The sequence below is a fragment of the Rana temporaria genome, chromosome 11 (genome assembly GCF_905171775.1).
Source record: "Rana temporaria chromosome 11, aRanTem1.1, whole genome shotgun sequence".
Taxonomy (NCBI): Eukaryota; Metazoa; Chordata; class Amphibia; order Anura; family Ranidae; genus Rana; species Rana temporaria.
Window position 1 is genome coordinate 48,029,691 of NC_053499.1, and position 24,508 is coordinate 48,054,198.

Sequence of the window (24,508 nt, forward strand, 5' to 3'; positions counted from 1 at the left end):
CTTTTACAAGGTGTAAACAGTTTACACTTTGTAAAAGCAGCCCTAATTTTACGATTGCAACGTATGTATTTATGGAGATTTCACGAAGCTAAACCGCTTCGTGGATCTCCGTAAGTGCTCATTTGCATACGCAAAGCGGCATTTCGACTCGAAATGCCCCCAGCGGCGGATGCGGTACTGCATCCTAATATCCGGCAGTGTAAGTCCCTTACACATGCCGGATCTTCTGCCTATCTTTGGGAAACTGATTCTGTGGATCAGTTCCAAAGATAGAAACAGGCATACGATGGCGTATCAGTAGATACGCCGGCGTATCCCTTTTGAGGATCTGGCCCTTTGTATTTAGACAGGGTTTTATCTGGAAGTCTGTTAATTTTCACTGAACAATAAAAGAGGATTGCTCAGAGCTGGATTAACTCGGTGTGGCAAGACTGGGCACAGATGATAGGAAATCTTATACTCTACATTGTGACATCAAACAAAATTTTTTTTTGGGGGTTTACATCCACTTTAAGATAAAAAGCCTCCTGTGTGCAACAGTCCCCCTCAGCCTCCCTAATACTTACCTAAGGTCCCTTTAGTTCCAGCAATGTTGTAGGAATGTCTTGCCCATCCGAGACTCCCCTCTTCAATGGCGGAGACAGCAGCACAGTGCCATTGGCTCCCGCTGCTGTCAATCAAAGCCAGTCAGCCAATGAGAAGAGAGAAGGGACAGGGCCAGCTCCATGTCTGAATGGATACACTGAGCTGTGACTTGACTAGGGTGCCCCCATAGCAAGCTGTTTGCTGTGGGGGCACCCATAAGGAGGGAAGGGGCAGGAGCTCCAGCCAGAGACCAGATAAGAGGAGGATCTGATCTGTTCTGTGCAAATCCACTGCAACAGAGCAGGTATGACATGTTTGTTATTTTTATAGAAAAAAAACAGGACTTTATAATCACTTTTTTTTACTAGGAATAGCGGTGATCTGCGATTTTTATCAGGACTGCGACATTGCAGCAGACAGATCGGACACTTTTGACACTATTTTGGGACCATTGACATTTATACAGTGATCAGAGCTAAAAATAGCCACTAGGGGTTAACACTAGGGGGCGATCAAGGGGTTAACTGTGTTCCCTAGGTGTGTTTTAACTGTAGGGGGGATGAGACAGACTGGGGAAGGAGACCGATTGGTGTTCCTACTTAGTAGGAACACACAATCTGTCTCCTCTCCCCGTTCTGTCACAAGCGATCGTGGGTGATCGGCGACATCGCAGCCCACCGGGCACATGCATCGGCTCCGGGAACACGTGGCGGGTGCGCCTGTGCGCCTGCTATGAAATCTTAAAGGAGCGGCATATAGCTACGGAGATTTGCACAGCCATGCCAACCTACCGCAGTATAACTGCAGCAGCTGGTCGACTAGTGGTTAATAAACAGCTTGAGATATTTATCTGGTACCTATTCTCCACTGACCAGCATGGTTCAGACAATACTTCCATTTTTCAAATTCTTCTGTAGGTTAAAAAATACAAGGGTGAACTGTATTTTGTTATATTTTCTATATAACAGTTGTACTAATTAGGGATGCACCGATACAATTTTTTTAACACCGAGTACAAGCACCAATACATTTTTTAACCAGTTGTCTACCTTTGGCGTGTTAAGAACGCCCAATAAATCTCTCCATTTGTACTTCAGGTGTGTCTTGTATGTCTTGGAGACTGACAGACAGTGATTTGTGAGATGAGAGGGCTGCAGCTAACACAGATAATGGTTTATTGTGTGCACAGGCAATTTTAACCCTTAATTAAAAAAATATATATACATACCCTTATTTAACCTTAATTTTACCATTTAACCAATTCATTTCAGTAAATCACCCTGTATAAGCCCCGTTTAACAAAAACATTTTTTAGTGTTGCAGTAAATAGAACAAGTAGCAGAATAAAATATATAAGTTTTCCCCATAGGAATGGTACTTTTAAATATACTGTTAAAATATTGCTGATCAAACTAGAATTTTTTTTTTCAAAATTTTACTTGTTTTTCCTCTTAACCACTTAACCCCCGGACCATATTGCTGGTCAAAAACCAGGCCACTTTTTGCGATTCGGCTTTAACTGACAATTGCCCGGTCATGCGACGCGGCTCCCAAACAAAATTGGCGTCCTTTTTTTCCCACAAATAGAGCTTTCTTTTGGTGGTATTTGATCACCTCTGCAGTTTTTAGTTTTTGCGCTATAAACAAAAATAGAGCGACTATTTTGAAAAAAATGAATATTTTTTACTTTTTGCTATAATAAATATCCCCCAAAAATATATATATAAAAAAGAAAATTTCCTCAGTTTAGGCCGTATTCTTCTACATATTTTTCAAAAAAAAAATCGCAAAAAGTGTTTATTGATTGGTTTGCACAAAAGTTATAGCGTTTACAAAATAGGGGATAGTTTTATGGCATTTTTCTTAATATTTTTTTTTACTAGTAATGTCGGCGATCAGCGTTTTTTTTCGGTACTGCGACATTATGGAGGACACTTCAGACACTTTTGACACATTTTTGGGACCATTGACATTTTTATAGCGATCAGTGCTATAAAAATGCATTGATTACTATAAAAATGCCACTGACAGGGAAGGGGTTAACACTAGGAGGCGAGGAAGGGGTTAAGTATGTTCTCTGGGTGTGTTCTAACTGAAGGGGGGTGGACTGACTGGGGGAAATGACTGATCGCTGTTCATAAATTGTATGAACAGACGGTCAGGCATTTCTCCCCTGACAGGACCGGGAGCTGTGTGTTTACACACACAGCTCCCGGTTCTCGCTCTGTAACGAACGATCGCGGGTGCCCGGCAGCGATCGCGTGCGCCGGGCATGCGCGCCGGGATCAGGGCTGCTGGGAGAGATGACGTATAGCTACGTGATCTCGGCCAGCAGAGCCGACCTGCTGCCGTATAACTGTGGCAGCTGGTCTGCAAGCAGTTAAAATGCTAATAAATTCATACAATTATCAGAAGACCTTAAAATCACAAGGAAGCTCTGTTTGTTCCCCCCAAAAATATATATGTATTCATTTTGTATCATAAGTAATTGAAAAGTTATAGTCTCACGAATAGACACATAGCTGAAATGTAAACATATGGCCTGGTCCATAGGGGGTAAACAGGCATGATAAATTAAGTGTTTAAGTACTTGCCGATACCAATTACCAATACAATTTTCCTAGGAAGTGTAGGTAGAGGGGTGTTTTGGAAGGTAGAGATGGGTAGTTAGGGCGTTGGGTGAGCCTGGGTTTAGGGCAGCGTGGAAAAGGTGGGAGGGGGGAGTAGGGGGTGAGGGCAGGGTAGTTGAGGGTGGAGTGGGGTATGGGTTGTGGGGAGGGAGGGCTGGGGTGGGGTTTGGATAGAAAAGGCTGTGATCGCAGGGAAGGGGGGGAAGAGGAGGAGGATGGGAGGGTTATTGGGAGATTGCTCAATGGCTGGGAGGGACCTCTGGAGTGTTACATTGAGGTGGTAGAGGATATGGCTTGAGGGCTGGGCTATGTATTGGTGGCTGTGGACATATTAAAGGAATGTATGGTCAGCCAGTTATCTGCAGCAATGGAAAAAAGTAGGAGGCTTTAGTAGAAGACAGTATTGGGAAGGAAGCTGGTGGGGGTGGAGGAGGTGGGAGCTGGAAAGACACAGGGGCAGAGGTAAGGAGAATACTGAGAAGGCATTGGGCAAACATTTATATATTGGAAGATACTGCACAGGTCTAATATGTGAGATAGTGATGACACTATAAAAATATGTGAAAAATAATATAAAATATGATGGGAAAAAATAAAAATAAAAATAAAAAAAGCTGCTGCAGCTTATATGTAAGATACACACATAAATACAATATAAAAGGAAAAGCTGCGCTGCAAGTTAAATCAACATAAATGATCAATTATGTTAAAGGTACACAAAATCCCAGTGCAAAACTGAAAAAAAGATTTGTGCAAAAGTCCATGTAGGATGTATCACAGAAGATTGCAGGAAGTGACAGAAAGTTCTCCGAATGGGTGAGGCTAAATATCCAGGCAAAAATCTTGTGAATCAGATGACAAATCCACCACCACTTATGTACCAACTGCTTACCAGAGCAAGAATTAATTCAGGCATGTATAACATGGTCAATAAGGGTCCTGGATAAACTGCCACTCTCTCTCCTGTATCACCAATCTTCTATGTCAGACCAACTTTCTCCATAGATGTAACCCAGAGGAGAAAAACACTCACATGGTGTGATATCGTTTTAAAAATATTTAATGTAAAAAGGTATTGCACTCACATGTATATCGGTTAAAAAGTGCGATCAATATTGTTTAGCCGGCCGACTCTGCTGTCTGCTCGTCCTTCCGGGTAGACAGCGTGGATCGTGGTGACGTCAGCACGATCCACGCTGTCTACCCGGAAGGACGAGCAGACAGCAGAGCCGGCCGGCTAAACAATATTGTGAGTGCAATACCTTTTTACATTAAATATTTTTAAAACGATATCACACCATGTGAGTGTTTTTTTCAGTTTTGCACTGGGATTTTGTGTACCTTTAACATAATTGATCATTTATGTTGATTTAACTTGCAGCGCAGCTTTTCCTTTTATATTGGGCAAACATTGTCTTGCCCACCCCTGCTCTGAGACATACAAAAAGTAGCAGCTAGACTCAAATTTAATTTACTGTAGCAGATCAGGCAGAAATTGCAATGCTTAGTATCAGCACCTATACTGATACCGGTATCAGTTTCGGTGCAACCCTAGTACTAATAGTTATAGTACATCAAAAGTCAAGATCCTTTTTTTGCTGTGGCGCACTGGGAAGATTTTTTTCTACTGCATGTCTCAAGGCAAAATAGAAAGTGAGAGGAGAACTTTTTGAAGCAAGGACAATTATCTCTTAAACAGTTGGCCCTGGAGCAAGTGGTGGAACATTGGAAGGTTATAGCTTAGTGAATTGATTCTTACTATGTGTAAGGGGTTAGCTCGGTAGCGGGGTGTGTGACCCCCTGGATGGGTTCACTACACACTGAATTTATACAGACAGGCAGTCGAACACGGTTGAAAACAAAGATTTTGGTTTATTCTTCCATCTTGCTGGAAACAAGTACAAGCATCCGAACAGCATAAACAAAATCAAACATTAAATAAACCCTGGCCACTTGGGGCATCTACCTTCACCACACAGGAACATAGGGAGTCTGGCATAGCCTAGTGCTGGGCAGACACTGCTGGTCATACAGCAGAAAAACAATAGTCTTTTGATTTTTATCACACAGAAAAATCAATCACCTCCTCACCTCCTCAGAAGACTTTCAGCTACTGCTCTCCTTACTCACAAAGCCTCAGGATGCAGCCATTCAGTGGTAATCCTCTGGATTACTTATATAGGCCTTAATTGCCTCATTCTGAACAGCTGAACTTTTCCAACGCCCTAAACCTTTATGGCTACTTCTGCAGCCGACGCCTAATAACAATTGGTGTATTGTCTAAACCAGGCACAAATGTATCTCCTGTCTGTGACAACACCCACAGATTTACCTGACTTCCTGTCACATATGTTAGAAATATATATATATATATATATATATATATATATATATATATACACAACTAATTTAATCTGAACAGAACAATATTTTCCTACGCAGCTTCCAGTGTTCTTACCAACATGTCCCAAGAGTGGTTTTCTTTTTAACCACTTCAGCCCCGGAAAAATGTACCCCCTTCCTGACCAGAGCACATTTTGAAATTCAGCACTGCGTTGCTTTAACTGACAAGTGTGACGTTGCACCCAAACAAAATTGACGTCCTTTTTTTCACCACAAATAGAGATTTCTTTTGGTGGTATTTGATCACCTCCGCGGTTTTTATTTGTTGGCGCTGTAAACAAAAAAAGAGTGACAATTTTGAAAAAAAAAAGCTATATATTTTACTTTTTACTATAATAAATATCCCCCAAAAAAAAATTAAAAAAAAAATTCTTTCTCAGTTTAGGCCGATATGTATTCGTCTACAAATTTTGGTAAAAAAATATATATATATCGCAATAAGTGTATATTGATTGGTTTGCGAAAAAGTTATAGCTTCTACAAAATAGGGGATAGTTTTATGGCATTTTTATTATAAATGTTTTATTATTAGTAATGGCGGCGATCAGCGATTTTTATCGTGACTGCGACATTATGGCGACATTATGGTGGACTTATCGGACACTTTTTCAAAGCAACGTACAGGTACATTGCTTTGTGCAGCCGTGCCATTCTGCCAGGATATATTCATGAGGCAGTCTGCAAAAACTGGCAAAAATTACTGCAGCTTTCACACCTACAATATATGGCCAACATGGAGAGAATTTACAAAAACATCATGAAGAATGATTTTCCCTTAGATTTAAAATGTGTTCCTATATTTTTCAGGGTTATGAACTCCTTCTTAGTGATGGCGGAGTGGAGGTTATTAATGTGGGAGATGGAGAAGAAACCCCTTATTACATAAAAAACAATAGTCTTAATTTAATCATCAAAGCAAAAAATGGAATTATCCTGGTTTGGGATAAGAAGACTGGTCTTTCAATCAAGGTCCCAGAACAGTTTCAGGTAAGATAAAAAAATGTCTTTACTTTGTATGTTTAGGAAGTTTTGGAAGCCTGGGATTATACAGGGGTGGACCTGAAGGGTATGGAATTTGGTGGACCTCACGCAATTTTTTTTACATTTTGGTTTGGGGTTTCCCTTAATATTCATATCAGATCCAAAGGGCCTGGTAATGGACTGGGGGGGGGGGGGAACCCATGCCATTTTTTTTTCAATTACTTTTATCTGTATTGCTGGGACCCGACAATTCATTATAGCCGCGAGTAGTTTTAATCTTGACAAAGTGGGTATTCAGCCTTCAATCAGGAGAGGACTAGGCAGAAACAGGTTAAATGTTTAAAGGGGTTGTAAAGGTAAATATTTTTCCCCCTAAGTAGCTTCCTTTACCTTAGAAGAAGGGGGTAACCGCTCAAGTGTGATTGTTGAACCTCTTCACTGGATCCAAAGCAACGGGTGCTGGCAATGCAATGGTAATGCAAAAAATACGAAGGAAGGTTTGGACAGCCGCACTCCAAAAATGGGTTCCTTTATTGTAAGATAAAATCATATCACAAAAATATAAGCCACAGCAAAAAAAAAACAGATACAAGCTGACGCGTTTCACACTGTAACTCAGTGCTTAATCATAGCTAACATACACAACAAATGGATATTGAATATATACTCTTACTCACTGATCACAAGGCCAGTGGGATGGTGATTGGAGACCCAATTAACAAGTAATTAGCTGGTATCTCCTGTGAACACAGATGAATCCAAAACATGTGATTGAGAAACACACACACCCATCAAAAACCTACATTTTGTGTTTATTTTTGTATTTCCGTGTATGTATTTATGTTAATTGATTTATCTATGGCTGTGCAAATCTTGCATGTCATTCTGGTGAATGTGATAAATGAAATAAATATAAATGTAAACATTAATGTGAAAAGTGAAAATGTAAAAGAATTGTGTATTATCTCTTTTTATTTTTATGAACAAAATGCAAATATGCATTAATAATAGAAAAAGGAAGTCGCGCTAATTTAGAGTGATATAATGAACCACCAGTGACTAACAAACCATAGGTTAGAAACAGTTCAAAATATGGTGGTGAAAACCACCAGTGGTGTGAATATAGATTGTAAATGACTATTGGATGTCATGAATGTCTCTGCAGTTGATATACACAATTTAACAATCTAGGCAAGCCAAGAGGTTTGAAGCAGTCCACAGGTGTAGTGATGAAAGAAATCTCAGGTAACAGTGATGGCAACCACACTGTGTTCAGAACAAACAGGAGACCTCCACCACAGATAATACTGACTCTTACCAGAATTCAGTAAATGTACAGCATAAAAATCAGATCCAGCAGCAGCCCAAATGGTTATCTTCAACTAGCGATATCCCAATAGGGGAACTCTCCATTCATTAGTGATCACCAATTAAATCCAAGCTCCACAGATCTGTGGTGTTGATAGAAGGTTGCCCACAAATTTTCCGCTTTTGAGAGTTTGTTTGTAGATGGGTCTTCACCCCCGAATTTCAAAAGTCCTTGCTGTGTTCTTAACAGCTCCCAGCAGGCGCCCAGCTCATCTTCACAGGTGCAAACCCCATACTCCTCCACACACCTCCATTAATCACTGTGAAAAACTGTGAATTTGAATGAAATAAATTAAATTAAATAAATTAAATAAAGTGCTAAAAGAAAAAATACCTAAGCGAGTCTTCCAAAAGACCCAATGGGTTATAAACTGGTGCAGTGTCATAATAATTAATAATACAATTAAATGTTAATTGATGAATTTTAATTAATGAATTTAATAATAGTGTATCTAATAAATGCGACTCATCGTGACTCCCTGGAATCGCTAATACGTAATATCCAGTAATAGGTTCATGGAAATCACGATGGGTCTGTATATAGTGATATTGATATACGTGTATTCATGATATTCTGTGTATACATATAAAATACCCATAAAAATACCCATATTTTGTAAATGGAAATCAATCTGGTTGTTTTTGCCATGATTGCTAAGTATTCATTATTTGGTTTTTACATTATAAATAAATATATATATACATATATATATATATATATATATATATATATATATATATTATTAATAACAATAATAATAATAATAATATTATGTTCTAATAAAGTAAAAAACAATGTTTCTCTTTAAAATGAACAAAATATTATGGTAAGTTATTGATTGATTGATTTGATTGATTTAATGGATTTGTAATGCGCCAAATACTGACCCGTCAAGGAAGCGTCTAAGCGCAGAAGACATACCTGTAAATAGATAAATCTGCTGCGTATGCTGTGTTTTTTCTTTCCTTCAGCCGGCAGCCATTTTGGCAGCGCTTTGCGCTGTTTTGTGCTCTATATTCTTACGGCAACCATTTTCTTGTGGCCACGTGCCTCTTTACAGTACGGCCGCTCGGCGGCCATTTTGGGGAAGTGCTTGGCCTCGTGTGTCTGGAATACAGCGCGAACAGCATAGCCACGCTACAGTGAGGCAGATTGACACAGGCAGCAGTGGGAGACGCACCTCAGGCGGGAGGTGACAGCGGGGCAGTGCAGTTTGGATGGTGAGTCCTCTGGGGATAGCCTCTCAATCTTTCTGTGGCATCTAGAAGGGTGGGCTGTGTACCTTGCCTTAAATCCCCGAAGTGTCAGGCGCTTGGGTCAGCATGGCGTCGGAAGCGGACGCCTCCTCCCCTGGAACACCTGAGTTGGCAACTGGTCCCCCTGCACCTGCTGTGTCGGTGGACTATATGTAGGGGGTCCTGGAGGCCTTTGTTGCCAGGGTGGAAGCGGCACGTGGGAAAACGGGGGGGAAAAAATGACCCTCCCCACCATCTTCCGGGGATAATTCTGTTGCAGAGCCAGGCCCAGCTACGGTTCATGGCCCTGATTCTGATGCTTCGGAGGACGCGGATCACACCAGTTGGACAGTGAGGATGACTCCGCGTCCGGGTCAGAACGTGAGGAGGCTCTGGTGAGTGATCTTATCGCCGCAGTGCGAGATACACTGAAGATGGAAGATTCTGCTGAAGCAGCAGAGACGTCGGTCCCCTTTGGGTTTCGTAACCCGGCCCGCACTGCCAAGGTGTTTTCTTGTGGGTCTTATCTTGATAAGCTTTTATGCAAGGATTGGTAAAAAGAGTTTTTTTTCAGCCCCAAAAAATGTGTCGGTCCAGGCTTAACGAGGTGACCACAATTCCGGTGGAAGGGGCTCCTGCTTTCTAGGATCTTACGGACAAGAAGGCTGAGGAAAACATCCACTACCTGTACACGGTGGTGGGCTCAGCAGTGCGTCCAGCGATGGCTGGGGCCTTGGTGTCTCAGGCACTTACTGAGTGGGAAAAGATGCTCCTCCGTAGGTAAAAGGCACGTCAGTCTCCCCCGGACGGGGTGGCTCTGGCCGACCAATCAGTACAGGGCCTTAAGTTTGTCTGCGAGTCAGACTTGGATACGATTCCCTTGCTGTCCGGAGCCTCGGTCTATGCGGTGGTGTTACGCTGCCTGATCTGGCTAAAGTGTTGGTCTGCGAACCAATCTTCCAAGAAGGCCCTGATGGACTTGCCCTTTAAGGGCGACTGACTTTTTGGTGCCTCTCTGAATGACATTTGTGACGGTATCGGTATGATATCCCCGTCAACGTTCCCTTATTCCCATAACGACAATCACCCCAATATTCCACGAGGAGGGATATCCCTGGAATCGCCCAGAAAGCCACACATGAGACAAGCTTACTGCTGGAACAAGACACTTTATTGACACAAAAACTCAGCTTATATGTCGTTACAGCCTGTTAGGAACGCCCCCCTCACACAGTGGGGTTTCCCATACAGATTATAGGAGACAAGTCGGAGCCGACCATGCAGCCATGTTTCTTTAGATAAAGACATCAGCGGAGTTAATTACTAGGTGTAACAGCCTGACCACAATGAAGCAATCAGAATAATTAACATGAGCCCCTTATCTAATCATTGTAAACAGTAAGGCCGGTCTCCTTCCCACACACAATAAATCAATTACCATTTGAACTAGGGAGCTGGCTGAGGAAGGGTCATTAACATGTCAATAGCTTGTGACACATGAACCAAGCAGGGAGATTTACACTGACATCCTTCACAATGGCCCCCCTTTTTCTCCCTGCTCCGGCAAACCCGGTTGGACCTTCCCTGGTCCAGTAGGGTTGACGGGTTCAGAGCTTTTAGTCCGAGGTTAACTCCGTTTGGCGTGACTGACCTCCATTGGTAACTGCTTCCGACTCAGGTATGCTACCGGGTCGTCAGATCACACGCCGGTCAGTCCCCAAGTCTTTGTGCGATCTGCAAAGTCACCAGAAGTCAGTGTGAAGACAGCGAATGGGTCTGTGCGCCGCCGTCTAGGTGTCCCGCTATGGGAGGGGGCAGGTTATGGCTCTGAAGTGACAATCACAGGAGATTCATAAAAAGAAAAAGTTATATTTGTTGAAATGCTGTAGCACTGGTGCTCAGAGTCCGGGGGGGGGGGGGGGACTCAGAGCCCCATAAGGTCAGCCACCCCCTGCTCCCTCCGCAGCCGCCGGTTCTCCTCTTTGAGCTTCTCCAGCTCCATCTCCAGTTCATGGAGCCTGGGGGGGTCAGCCCGCTGTGACCTCAGGTGGTTGTTCTCCTCCTCCATGCGGCTTATGCACTCCTCCAGCTCTATGTACTCACGGATCAGATCCTGCTTGCTCATGTCCTGCAGGCTCTCCACGTGGTCCTTCATCATCAGGAACTGGGTGGTGGTGTAAGGGGCCACCGGTGGGCCCTTGGCGAACATCTCGGCCCGCATCTGGGGCGCCCGCTGCGATTCCATCTCCTCCAGTCGCTTCTTCTCCTCCCAGGTCCGCTGGTTATATGACTTCCAGGACCTCTTCTTCTTGGAGGGTAGCTGGCGGTGCCTCTTTCTGCCCAGCTCCCTCCAAGGCCCCTCCGGCTCATGGCGGTCGCCCATGACCAGCTGACAATGGTGTTCCCTGTTTTCCGTAATAACAGATTGTACCATGAGGGCTTCGTAAGGGGTGCCCAATGGTTCTTCCGGACCCAGCTCCTGGAGATCCCAAGCCGAGTCTACACAATGGGCTGCTGCTGGTGGGCGGTACCCAGGTTGAGACCAATTTGACCTGGTGTTGTCGTTCATGGGGCAATTCTGCTTGAAGTGACCCAACTGTTTGCACCGGAAGCAGCGTTGTTCGTTGTCCTCCTGGCGTGGGTAGCGAGGGCTAGATGTCATCGGTCTGTTAGGCGGTTGGTATCTAGCGGCTGGTGGGTGTGAGGGCGCCGTTGGTTGTGGAGGTCGTACCCGTGGTGTGACCTGGTTTGTCTTGCGAGTATCCGCATATTCATCCGCCAACTTCGCGGCCTCTGGTAGAGTCATGGGCCTGCGATCTCTCACCCAATCTTTGACATCCGTCTGGATGTGATTGTAAAATTGCTCCAGGAGCATTAGTTGCAAAATGTCCTCTGCGGTGGTGGCCTGGCTGCTGTTAACCCAGTTAGAGGCCGACAGGGACAGCTGGCATGCCCATTCTGCGTAAGAGTCTTTCGTGGTTTTGCGTGAGTCCCTGAACTTCTGTCGGTGGGACTCTGGGGTTACTGCATAACGAGCCAGGAGCGCTTCTTTAACCCGGGCGTAGCTATGGATATCCTGATCTGGCACGGTCCGGAAAGCATCAGAAGCTTTGCCTGACAGTTTGCCTGACAATATTGCAACCCACTCTCTTCTAGCAATTCGGTGCAGGTTACATTGTCGCTCAAAGTCTGCCAGGTAGTTATCAATTTCACAGTCCTTTTCATCAAAAGCTTTAAAAGCGCTAAACGGAATCTTCCTTGCGTCTGCTGTGCTGTACTCACTGTTTGGAGAATGTGCGGCTGCTTGTTGGACTGCTGCCAGTTTTAACTGTAGCTCTGCGTCCCTTATTTGTTTAGCCTCCTGTAGCTCTGCGTCCCTTATTTCTTTAGCCTTCTGGAGTTCTGCGTCCCTTATTTCTTTAGCCTTCTGTAGCTCTGCGTCCCTTATTTGTTTAGCCTCCTGTAGTTCTGCGTCCCTTATTTGTTTATCCTTCTGTAGTTCTGCGTCCCTTATTTGTTTAGCCTCCTCCGCTAACAGGTCCATCACTTTCAGAACCACATCCGGCGTTGGGTTCGGGCCGAACCACGCTAGCTTCTCTCTCATTAGCTTGTTGGCTGGCGATTCCTCCTCCTGAATCACTGGTGTCTCCATCTCTTGTACTGCTGGCGTTGCTGCAATCCCGTCCTCCTGGTCTAGCTCCATTAATTCTGCTATGATGACCCGCTTGGTTTTGTTGCTAGCGATCCTTCCACGAACTTCCAGTAGTTCTTCCAGTGTCTGCTTGGAATCCGGGTGTGAAGGGGAATAGAAGGGAAAAATCCCGCTGCTACCAACCAATTGTGACGGTATCGGTATGATATCCCCGTCAACGTTCCCTTCTTCCCATAACGACAATCACCCCAATATTCCACGAGGAGGGATATCCCTGGAATCGCCCAGAAAGCCACACATGAGACAAGCTTACTGCTGGAACAAGACACTTTATTGACACAAAAACTCAGCTTATATGTCGTTACAGCCTGTTAGGAACGCCCCCCTCACACAGTGGGGTTTCCCATACAGATTATAGGAGACAAGTCGGAGCCGACCATGCAGCCATGTTTCTTTAGATAAAGACATCAGCGGAGTTAATTACTAGGTGTAACAGCCTGACCACAATGAAGCAATCAGAATAATTAACATGAGCCCCTTATCTAATCATTGTAAACAGTAAGGCCGGTCTCCTTCCCACACACAATAAATCAATTACCATTTGAACTAGGGAGCTGGCTGAGGAAGGGTCATTAACATGTCAATAGCTTGTGACACATGAACCAAGCAGGGAGATTTACACTGACATCCTTCACACATTATCAGGGATGCCACAGGAGGTGAGAGCACGCTGTGCCCACAAAGCAAAAAGAGTAAGGAGCCGTAGACAAGGACCCTCCTTCACAAGCGTTATTTTGTCCACCCCGTGTGCAGGTAAACGTCCCCAGGCCGATAAAGCAACTGCAGAGGGACAGAAGAGTGCCTGGTTTCGCAAACCCAACAAGCCTGCGGACGAATCTGCATCCGCATGAATGTCTGCCCCCGCCCATCTCTCGGGTGGGGGACGTAGTTGCTCGGGGGTCATCTCTGATCCCTGACTGGTGGGTTTGCGGGATAATTCCCTCGGGGTACAAGATAGAGTTTCAATCTTGAAAAGGGAAAAGAGTTTCTCTCATGTCCACCAAACAGATTTTTTCCCTCCAACCTCCAGCTTCGGCCGGCCCGTCGGGAAGCCCTGTTTGGGGCGGTTCAGGATCTGCTGACTCGGGGGGTGATCATATCTGTTCCATTGCAGGAACGGTTTCAGGGGTTTTACTCAGATCTGTTCTTAGTGCCAAAGAAGGATGGGGTCCATCCAATCCTGGACCTCAAGGCCCTCAATTGCTTTGTGAGAGTACAAAGATTCAGGATGAAGTCAGTTGCTCTCCATCTAGGGGATTTCCTGGTGTCCTTGGATATAAAGGACGCATACTTGCATGTCCCAATATGGGCCAGGCATCAGTGATTTTTGCGCTTTGCGGTCAGGGAAGACCTCTATCAGTTTATGGCTCCCCCTTTCGGCTTGGCATCGGCACTAAGGGTGTTTACCAAGGTGCTTGCTACGATTCTGGCCCTGCTAAGACAGCGTGACATCGCTATCGTGGATTACTTGGACGATCTTCTTCTGAGGGCCACCTCAAGCTCAGAATTAGAGGGAGTGTGTCTATAACCTGCCAGACTTTGGTTGGGTGTTGAACACCTAGAAGTTGGTTTCGGTGCCAACTCAACGTCTGGAATTCCTGGGGTTGATTCTGGACTCCTCAGTGGCGAGGGTGTTTCTCCTGGTGACAAAGCTACAGACTCTTCGGACTGTGGTGCGGCGGTTGACATCCCAGAGTTGGTCGTCACTCCGATTTTTGCATGTGGGTCCTGAGTCTCATAGTAGCCTCCTTCGAGGCGGTACCATATGATCAATTTCACACGCTAGTGTTGCAGGAGGAAATTCTGTCCAGATGGGACACGTGCCCATCGTCCCTGGATTGTCAAATCCGGATGAGCCACCTGGTCAGGTCTTCCCTGGACATCACCGGCTCCTCTGTCTGGGAAGTCGTTCCTTCCTTTTCGCTGAACGGTGTTCACATTAGACCCAGCCTTACCGGTTGGGGGGGAGTCTTGGGGATTCAGTTGGAGGAATCCTACCTGCCGATCAATGTCCTGGTACTCTGAATGGTCTCATAGGCTACAGGGGCATCCAGTCAGGATCTAGTCGGACAACGCCACGGCGGTGACGTATGTCACCCATCAAGAAGGAACAAGAAGCGCAGCTTAAGATATCGCTCACTTCCTGAGGTGGGCAGAACGGAGCGTGCTAGCTCTCTCAGCCGTATACATTCCGGGCGTGGAAAACTGGCAGGCGGACTACCTGAGTCGCCAGATGCTGGACCAAGGTGTATGGTCTCTACACCCGGCTGTGTTTTTCTCTCATTCACCGGAGATGGCACACACTAGATGTGGACATCATGGCTTCTCGTCTCAATCGGAAAGTATTGAGGTTTGTGGCCAGGTTGAAGGACCCCTGGGCAGACGCGACAGACGTGTTGGTGGCACCGTGGGGTCAGTATAGGCTGATCTATGTCTTTCCTCTTCTAAAACTTCTTCCACATCTGCTTCGCAGAGTGGTGTTTGAAGGGATCCCAATGATCCTGATTGCTCCAGATTGGCCTTGGCATCCTTGGTGCGCCGACCTAGTGCGTCTGGTGGCAGACATTCCCTGGAGTCTGCCACTGTGAGAGGACCTTCTGTCGCAAGGTCCCATACTTCATCCTGCTTTGCAGTAACTGGTTTTTAACAGCATGGCTGTTGCAAGCCAGGTGTTGCGGGACCAAGGCCTGTCATATTCAGTGATTTCTACCATGCTGAGGGCACGAATGTTGTCCTCTCGGAAGATTTTTCCATCGCACCCGGAAGGCTTACATCTCTATGTGAGAAAAGATGAAGTGGCATCCACGTACTTATTCAGTTTTCAGGGTCCTGCTGTTCTTACAGAGTGCGGGTGGACCAAAAGCTTGCCTTAAGTACATTTAAGGGACAGTTTTCTGCTTTGGCTGTCTTCTTTCATAGACCCTTGGTGGCTCACTATCTCGTGAGTACGTTTGTACGAGGGTTCACCATGTGGCCCCTCCGGTCCGTCTTCCACTACATCCATGGGACTTGACCCTCTCGGTGCTTCAGAATCCACTGTTTGAGAACTTTAGGGAGATTCCCTTACTGATGCTTTCTCAGGAAGCGGACTTCCTGGTGGCTCTTATGTCAGTTAGAAGTGTTTTCTGAGCTGGCGGCCTTAATTGCCAGGCTCCATATCTGGTCTTCCTCAGAGATATGGTGGTGCTGCGTCCGCAGCCTTCTTTTCTTCCTAAGGTCGCTTCGACTTTTCATCTTAACTACTTGCCGACCAGCCGCTGCAGTTATACGGCAGCAGGTCGGCTCCCCTGCGCGAGATCACGTAGATCTATGTCATCTCGCGAATCAGCCAACAGGGGCGCGTGCACAGCTCCCGGTCAGAGGGAAAAAATGACTGTTCGCTGTTCATACAATGTTCATATCCCCTTCCTCGCCCCCTAGTGTTAACCCCTTCCCTGCCAGTGGCATTTTTATAGTAATCAATGCATTTTTATAGCACTGATCGCTATAAAACTGTCAATGGTCCCAAAAATGTGTCAAAGGTGTCCGCCATAAGGTCGCAGTACCAATAAAAATCGCTGATCGCCGTCATTACTAGTAAAAAAAAAATATTAATAAAAATGCCATAAAACGATGCCCTATTTTGTAGACGCTATAACTTTTGCGCAAACCAATCAATAAATGCTTATTGCAATTTTTTTTACGAAAAATATGTTGAAGATTACTGAGGAAAAAAAATGTTTTATATATATTTTTGGGGATAGCAATATGGTCCGGGGCTGAAGTGGTTAATGAGGATGTTGTACTTTCATCCTGGTGTCCTCGTCTGTCGCGTCATAAGGAGGGGGCGTTGCATTCCTTGGACGTTGTCCGGGCTTTGCGGGTGTACCTGTCTGCTACTGCTCCGTTCCAGAGGTCAGACTTACTGTTTGTCTCTGTAGCTGGTCCTAAGAAGGGCATGGCGGACTTGTCGGCCACCATTTTTGGGGGGATCAGGCAGGTCGTGATCCAGGCTTATGCCCATAAGGGGCGGACACCTCCCTTTCCAATCACGGCGCTTTCGACCAGGGCCATAGGTGCCTTTTGGGTTCCGACACCAGGCGTCTGTTTCCCTGGTGTGTAGGCGACCTGGTCGTCCGTTCACACTTTCACAAAATTTTACATGGTTGATGTGAGTGCATCTTCGGATGCTTCCTTTGGCCGCAGGGTTTTGCAGGCGGCTGTTTTGAAAGTTGCAACTCCTCCGTTGAGAAGCTCTGTTTTTTTTGGGGGGGGGGGTTTGTTTTAATGCTGGTCCCACCCCTCGTTTTTTGACACTGCTTTGGGACGTCCCACTTTGTCAAGATTGCTGCTGTGTCCGTCCATGTACGAAAGAGAAAATAGGATTTTTGTACTCACCGTAAAATCCTTTTCTCTGAGTTCATGGACGGACACAGTACCCACCCCTCCTTTTTTGTGTTTGTACTGCTTTTTGACAAACTGAGCTGCATGATGCAGGGAGAGGGGTTGTACCTAGAGGGACCGCCCCTGGGGCAGCACTATACAGTTTTTTTGATGTGTTTAAACATTTAACCTGTTTCTGCCTAGTCCTCTCCTGATTGAAGGCTGAATACCCACTCTGTCCAAGATTGCTGCTGTGTCCGTCCATGAACTCAGAGAAAAGGATTTTATGGTGAGTACAAAAATCCTATTTTTTCCTTTAGAAATGTCATTTTGTGCAGGGACTGTTCTAAACACTGGGAAATGTGCCACTTTACAGGCATACTATAGACACCCCCCAGGTACGAAATGTAAAGGAATATTTCACTTTTATTGTTTCACTTTAAGCATTATTAAATCACTGCTCCTGAAAAAACTGCAGTTTTTAAAACTTTTTTTTGTATTGATACATATACCCTGGGGCAGTACCCAGGTCCCCAAATGCTTTTTATGACAATAACTTGCATATTAACCTTTAAAATAAGCACTTTTGATTTTTCCCATAGACTTTTAAAGGGTGTTCCGTGGCTTTTGAATTTGCCACGAACACCCCAAATTGTTCCCTATTCAGTGAACAGGCGAACACCCGATGTTCGAGTTGAACTTGCGTTCGACTTGAACATTGGGTTCATCCCTATTTGGTACCCGTTTTTAGCTAACAGCAGGCTAAAGCCTGCTATCAGCTGACGTCACAGAGCCAGTCCGAGCTGGGGAGAGATTGCGACCATATGCTCCGTATTCAGCCAGGAGCCCGGACTGGCACCTGGCTCAGCCTCCAGCTGCACTGCTGGGAGACTGAGCCAGCCTCTCCCTAGCTTGGCTCTTCAGTGAGCGCTGGGGGGGGGGGGGCAGAGCAGACAGCGGAGACTCACAGTCACAGCTCTCTGCTCAGAGCGGCAGAGGGAGAACTGAGCGATCAGTGCTGTTTGATATCTCAGTTCTCAGCCTTAGAGCCGACGATGGACAGATGCAGCATCACATCAATGCTGAATCCACCAAGGTAAGTATGATTTAAAAAGAAAAAAATCCCATACTTCTCTTTTAACAATTACCACAGTAACAGGGTTGTCGGCAGAGATTGGGTCACACCAGAGATAGTTCCTTAGCCCAAGGTTTAGATAAAAATTCTCTGCGGCTGCACCCCAATATCAGGCTGGGTATCCTTAGATGACTTGTCAGGATAATTTTCACCATTTCTATAAGCTTACTCACCAGAGAGTTCTCAACTCCTAGGTCATACCAGGAGCTCTGTCACAGCTTTGGACCTTCAGCGACTGCTCTGTGGCTAACTAAGTACACTAAGGTCTGGAAAGCCTAGTTCCTAAAGGCCACATTCCAGGCAGGCCTGCAATCATTGGTCCAGTGAGGTCCAGGTATAGCCTCAAAAGCTTCACTGAGGATTAGACAATTTAGATGGCTGCTCTGAAGACAGTTTAAGCAGCTAAAAAATATCCATGGTGAAAAAGAATGTTTGGATGAAGAAAAGAAAATACGATAAAAGCACCCAGAGCTGAAAGACATCTTTTGTAGAACCTAATATACTAGCAAACAGCTAATGAATGGCAATTGGAGGCATTGTTATACATGACATGTTCAATTATCAACATTTGCCAGTGTTCAATTCTCTTGTAGGCAGCAAAGGTAACCCAAATGTGCAAGAATTACTTCAATCCTGTGTTCCTCGGTGAATGACAAAAAAACATATGTGGCACATCTCTAGAATACATGCACATTTCCTATTCTGTGCCAGACATATAGCATGCTCCTACCTCTATTTCTAACGCGACAACATATATTTTCAACGTTGAATTGCAAAGCACAATGTTTTAGCATTTCCTACTTAATTACAGAGAATGCAGATCTCCCCATCTTCTCCCATTATCCTCATCTCCATAACCCCTCCTTGTGCACAGGCAGCGAACACAGCAAGTTATCAGTTCACATGATTTCTGCTGAAAATCAAGAAGTATTTTTGCACTTATTGAAAAAATATTATAAAACATCTTTCAATGGTAAATTTAGAAGACCAGAAGGCCGCCAATAAAATAAGTAATTGTTAAGGCTTACATACACTTTTACTTTTTTTCCAGCATAAAGTCTGTGGACTCTGTGGAAATTATGATGGCAATTCAAACAATGATTTTAATACAAGAGGCCAGTGTACTGTTGAGGATATTTTGGAATTTGGCAACAGCTGGAAGATGAAACCAACATGCAACGATGTTAAAGAAATAATAGAACCCTGTGATGTTAACCCGCTCAGAAAGCCATGGGCACAAAGACAATGCAGTGTCATCCTCAGTGACACCTTCAAAGCCTGCCACTCTCAGGTAACTCTTCTATAGTGATGATCAAATCAGGAGAATCTCTATGTGTCTATTTTTTATTTTCCTAAATATTTTGATGCAGATCTGTGGAGATTAGGGATGAGTAAATCTGCCCTGGTTTGATTTCTGTCCAGTTTTGCAATAAGTCCTTAAATTCGAATAAACTGAACTTCCCCTGAACCCTACTATGGGGGGCAATCTTGTTATGAAAGGTGTTACTTTGGAGGGACTAATAATGAAACTATTGTCAGAAAATAAGCATAAGAAGCTGGGCACTGCCATTAGGGACATGTACTAATGGCACAATTTAAATATACTATACAGCAGGAAGAGCAATTTTTTAAGCAGCTCCATGGAATACATTGCAAATACACAAATCCTTTAACTTACAGGTTTGGGGGATATTTCAATGCTGTACATGGTGTTACAGAATGGCACAATGTTCAAGGAGAGTTGGAGGGACAAGAGAGCGCATTAGTAGAACTCAAAAGAACATAAAACCCAGACGGGTCCAGGATAAATTTTGTGGAGGATCTTAAAGGGGAATAGATACCAGGAGTGTGTTATGTGCAGAGTTCAGGTGTATACTACGTACAGGGTGTAGAGTTCAGGAGGTGCACTACATACAGAGTGCAGGTTTTAGGGTTGTGCTAAGCATAGCGTGCATGATTCAGCTCTCCATGTCTCACTTCAACGTCTACTTGGCTCTGACCTCTGCACCACTTCCCTCCATCTGCATCTCCCTTGTCCCTGCCTTGTGTGCAGGGCAGGCAGGGATTTGTGAAAGCTGTTCTTGTGAATACAGAAAGCTTCTGTGTTTACTTTTAACAGTGGTGGACAGGGAGCGGAAGGAGAGACACATTTAAACTAAATATCTCATGCAATCCTGAAATTGTCAATTCACTATGCTCTTTTGCGGTATTTACTGCAAAACCCTCAAAAAGGGGTTAAAGTCAATTCACAGAAGAAAATAAATATTTAAATGCATGCAGAAATTAAGTACAGTAGTGGTCCAGGCATGCAGTATTAATAATGTAAAAATATAATAGCCAATTTTGAGTAGTTTCTGCCAATTTGGATCAGTTCTCTCAACAGTTATGCCTAGAAACCGAAATATGGAAATATGGAAATCATTGGAGTTGATTTACTTGAAAGTATAACTAAATGAAAACATTTTTTTTATGTAGCACTACCCCCGAAGGAGCTGCTGGTTTGTTTTGGGTGGCATGTTACCTCTGTATCTCCGCCGTCTAGGGTACTTGATAGTTGAGAGTTGTAGTAAATGGAATGTCCACTCAAACAGGTGTCTTTTCTGTGCTTTTATTACTCAGCCGGGTAAAACAGTTAAACAATTAAAAGGTGAAGGGATAGCAGAGATGGTGAACAACAGATTCAGGTGTGTGTAGATGGGAAACAGTCCTGCTTCCAATGACAATCTACTTTGCCACTCCAGCCGGAATGGGTTTTAGCGCACCTGGACAGGCCTCTCTCACAAGCCTGGCAGCCAGAATGTCACTCTGAACTTGGGGCTAAGTCTCTGCCACAGACTCTCCCAATGGCTGAAGAAACAAGGTGGTGCAGAATCCTCTCTATCAGATTCAACACCCAGATCTCCTTCAGGTAGTTTTAGTTAGGTTACCGACTGATAGGCGACCAACATCCAGCCTCTCAGTACCCAGTTTTCCTAGTCTCCCATGGATGGTCAGGCCCCTATTGGAACACCAGCCTCTCTTGACACTCCTCAGGCAGACTCTCCACCAGACAGCTTCCCCCTACAGGATGGACAGCTCAGGACCTCATCAAATTGGGGACCCAGTTGTTTACTGGGCACCAGCGGCAGATCAGATGCTCCGGGCCAATGTGGTCCTGGAACCAGGATCGCTGTGTAGCATGCACACCCCGGCCCGGAAGGCCATTTGCCGGGGTGCTGTGGAATGGCTACCCTGAAGGTGGGCGTCACACGGGAAGAAGACCCAAGAAAATGGTGTTTGCCCCATAAATACCCCTCCCCAGCATGCACAGCGAGGAAGCCTCCTCCTGATAGGATGCCAGGAAGAAGCATCTAAACCCTTGACTCCTCTGCTGCCACCTGTCGACCTGGGGTGTGACCAGCACACCAGAAACGTCAGCATGAGCCCACAGCACAGCCAAAGCTGGGACAGAGGTTCCAAATTTAAACAAATAAACCTGGCCAGAGCCACTTAACCCTCTGACCCCCTCTAAATTTACACTAGCACCGGTTCTGAAAAGTAACCAGGAGCTACATTTAGTTTTGGATAGAGTGGAGAGGGATTAGAACACCTGTTGGGTTTTTATTGCTGTCTATGCCCCCATTAGGGAGATTCACCCTCTCTATATGTCCTGTTTACCATTATCATTGAAGGCAAAAGTAAAAAAAAAATATAGGATAAAAAACAGCGCTGGCAGCATATATCAAACCAGATGTGAACTGATCTCATGTTCATTGAGATCAGTCAGTTAATAAAGAGAGTTCACGTGACGTCGGTAAACAATAATATAATGGAACAGAACTACAAATGTCTGGTACGATGGTACCTTACACCTAATAAGGTACATACGTCCTCAAGAACCACAACACAGCTATGCTGGAGAGGTTGTAATGAAATCGGTACAATGACCCACATTTGGTGGACCTGTCCCAAAATTAGAATATTCTGGACGGAGATTAGACAAAAAATTTGAGGAATTTCAAATTTAGATATCCCAGATGACCCGTGGGTTTGTATTTTACACGGGCCCCTTATGTCAACTAAAGAATACCTGAAGACATTAATCCCACAGTTCTTGAACGCAGCAAAGAACCAAATATCTTGTAACTGGCAACAATCGGAGAGACCAACATTAAGTAGGTGGTCCAATAAAATTGACGAAATTTACAATCTGGAATATCTAAGATATAGAGACGCAGGAAATTGGGCGGAATTTGAAGAGAAATGGAAAGATTGGAAAGGGTTCAAGTTCACGATGGAATTTGCAGAGATGATGGATGTTTAATATAATACAATATAAGAACAACACTTTAAGATATGATGTAGCGCCCGCGAGGGATAGAGAAGGTAAAACTGATAACGGGGATGAGATAGAGGTCGGGGGGAGGGGAGGGTAGGGGGCGGGGGGGAGAGAGGGGAAGGGACAGAGGGGGGAAAGGGAATTAAACCTCCATTAAGACAAGAGTTTTTAGAAATCACAGGAGGATAAATGTAATGGAAATAGAACATAGAAATGAGTAATGACGGTAATGATTATATATACGGATACAATTTTTTTTTAAAAGTGAAAAAAAAACAAACGATAAAAGATATTAATAAATACTGTGAACTCCACATATGATGCGAAACCGATGTAGAGACGGAAATATTGGAAAAAAAACATGAGTAGGTCTAGTACTGCGGTTGAGTCTGAAGTGGAAAAAAAAACAGATGTAAAGGTGTCTTATACATCAATATATGTACTTCCGGTTCGTGCTAACCAGTGACGCATTTTCCACCTCCATGGAATGCATGCCATTCAGCGGCAAACTCTGATGTTTTTTATTGATGCCTGTCTTTACCAAATATTCTGTAAGTTGCACATTTAGGTGTCTGTTTATGAAGCAGTGAACAGCAGTGATCCCAAGGAGCGCCGCTGATCACAGCCCATAAGCAGTTTATGAAACAGAGATAATCGGGGGAGAAGTGTTTGAACATGTTCTCCCGTCGATGATGTCCGCACTCAGAGAATTCTTATTGAATGACACAGAAATGGCCAGTTTATGAAGATGCGATCTGAGCACTTCACTGGCGATCTGAGTCAGAATTCACCCTCCCCGATTCACCAGCTAAGAGGTGAAGTGAAAAGAGAATCTTGGGGGATCTGAGGGGAAAGGAGGAAGATTTTGAACTTCCTTCTACCTCGTTCAGACCCCCCAAGACTGTAACAATGTCCCCCTGTCATATTTATGTGTATGTGTGTATATATATATATATATATATATATATATATATATATATATATCACAGAAACATATATATTTACATACATATATATATATATATCATCACAGAAACACTGAGATGTCTGTTTATTAAGCAGTGATAAATTATCACTGCTCAGTACACAGACAGACAGCGTGATTAATGTTAATAAAATAAGAACCCCCCTTCATAATATATATACACACACACACATTACATATACATGCATATACACACACATTATATATATATATATATATATATATATATATATATATACACACCCTAATCCAAATTATTATGCCAATGTTATTTTTCTCATTTACCTAAATAATTGATGTAAACAAAAGTCAGCATAATTCTCATGTTATCAACTATTAAGAGTGCAATTCAAATTTTATTGAACAAACCTCCTAATGATAACAGTTGTTTTTCCAAAATAAAAAACGTAATGCACTGATCCAAATTATTACGCACAGTAAGTTTCAAAACACTTTATAGGTTCTAAAGAACTGAAAATTTACATTTGTTGTGTTTGCAGCACATTTGCTGAAATCAAAAGCTATTTCAATCAAACTTTGAACAACATTTTAACTTTTTAAACATTTTAACAGGTCATGTTACATTTTAACATAGGACCCCTTATTTGATAGCAGCTTCACAAGTCCTGCATCCATTGAACTTGTGAGTTTTTAAACAGTTTCTGCTTGAATTTGTTTGAAAGATGTCAGAATAGCCTCCCAGCGCTGCTGTTCGGATGTAAACTGCCTCCCACCCTCATAGATCTTTTGCTTGAGGATGCTCCAAAGGTTCTCAATAGGATTGAGGTCAGGG

General features: G+C 44.1%; 1 protein-coding gene across 1 annotated transcript in view; it reads left to right on the forward strand.

The window, feature by feature from the left end:
• LOC120916789 (mucin-5B-like) overlaps positions 1–24,508 on the forward strand; it is a gene marked incomplete at its 3' end in the record, with an annotated part of 138,153 nt that overhangs the window by 68,880 nt on the left and 44,765 nt on the right. The window contains exons 11-12 of the mRNA XM_040327726.1: positions 6,426–6,605; positions 19,464–19,703. Coding sequence (XP_040183660.1) covers positions 6,426–6,605; positions 19,464–19,703 — 420 coding nt within the window. The remainder of the gene's footprint in view (positions 1–6,425; positions 6,606–19,463; positions 19,704–24,508) is intronic.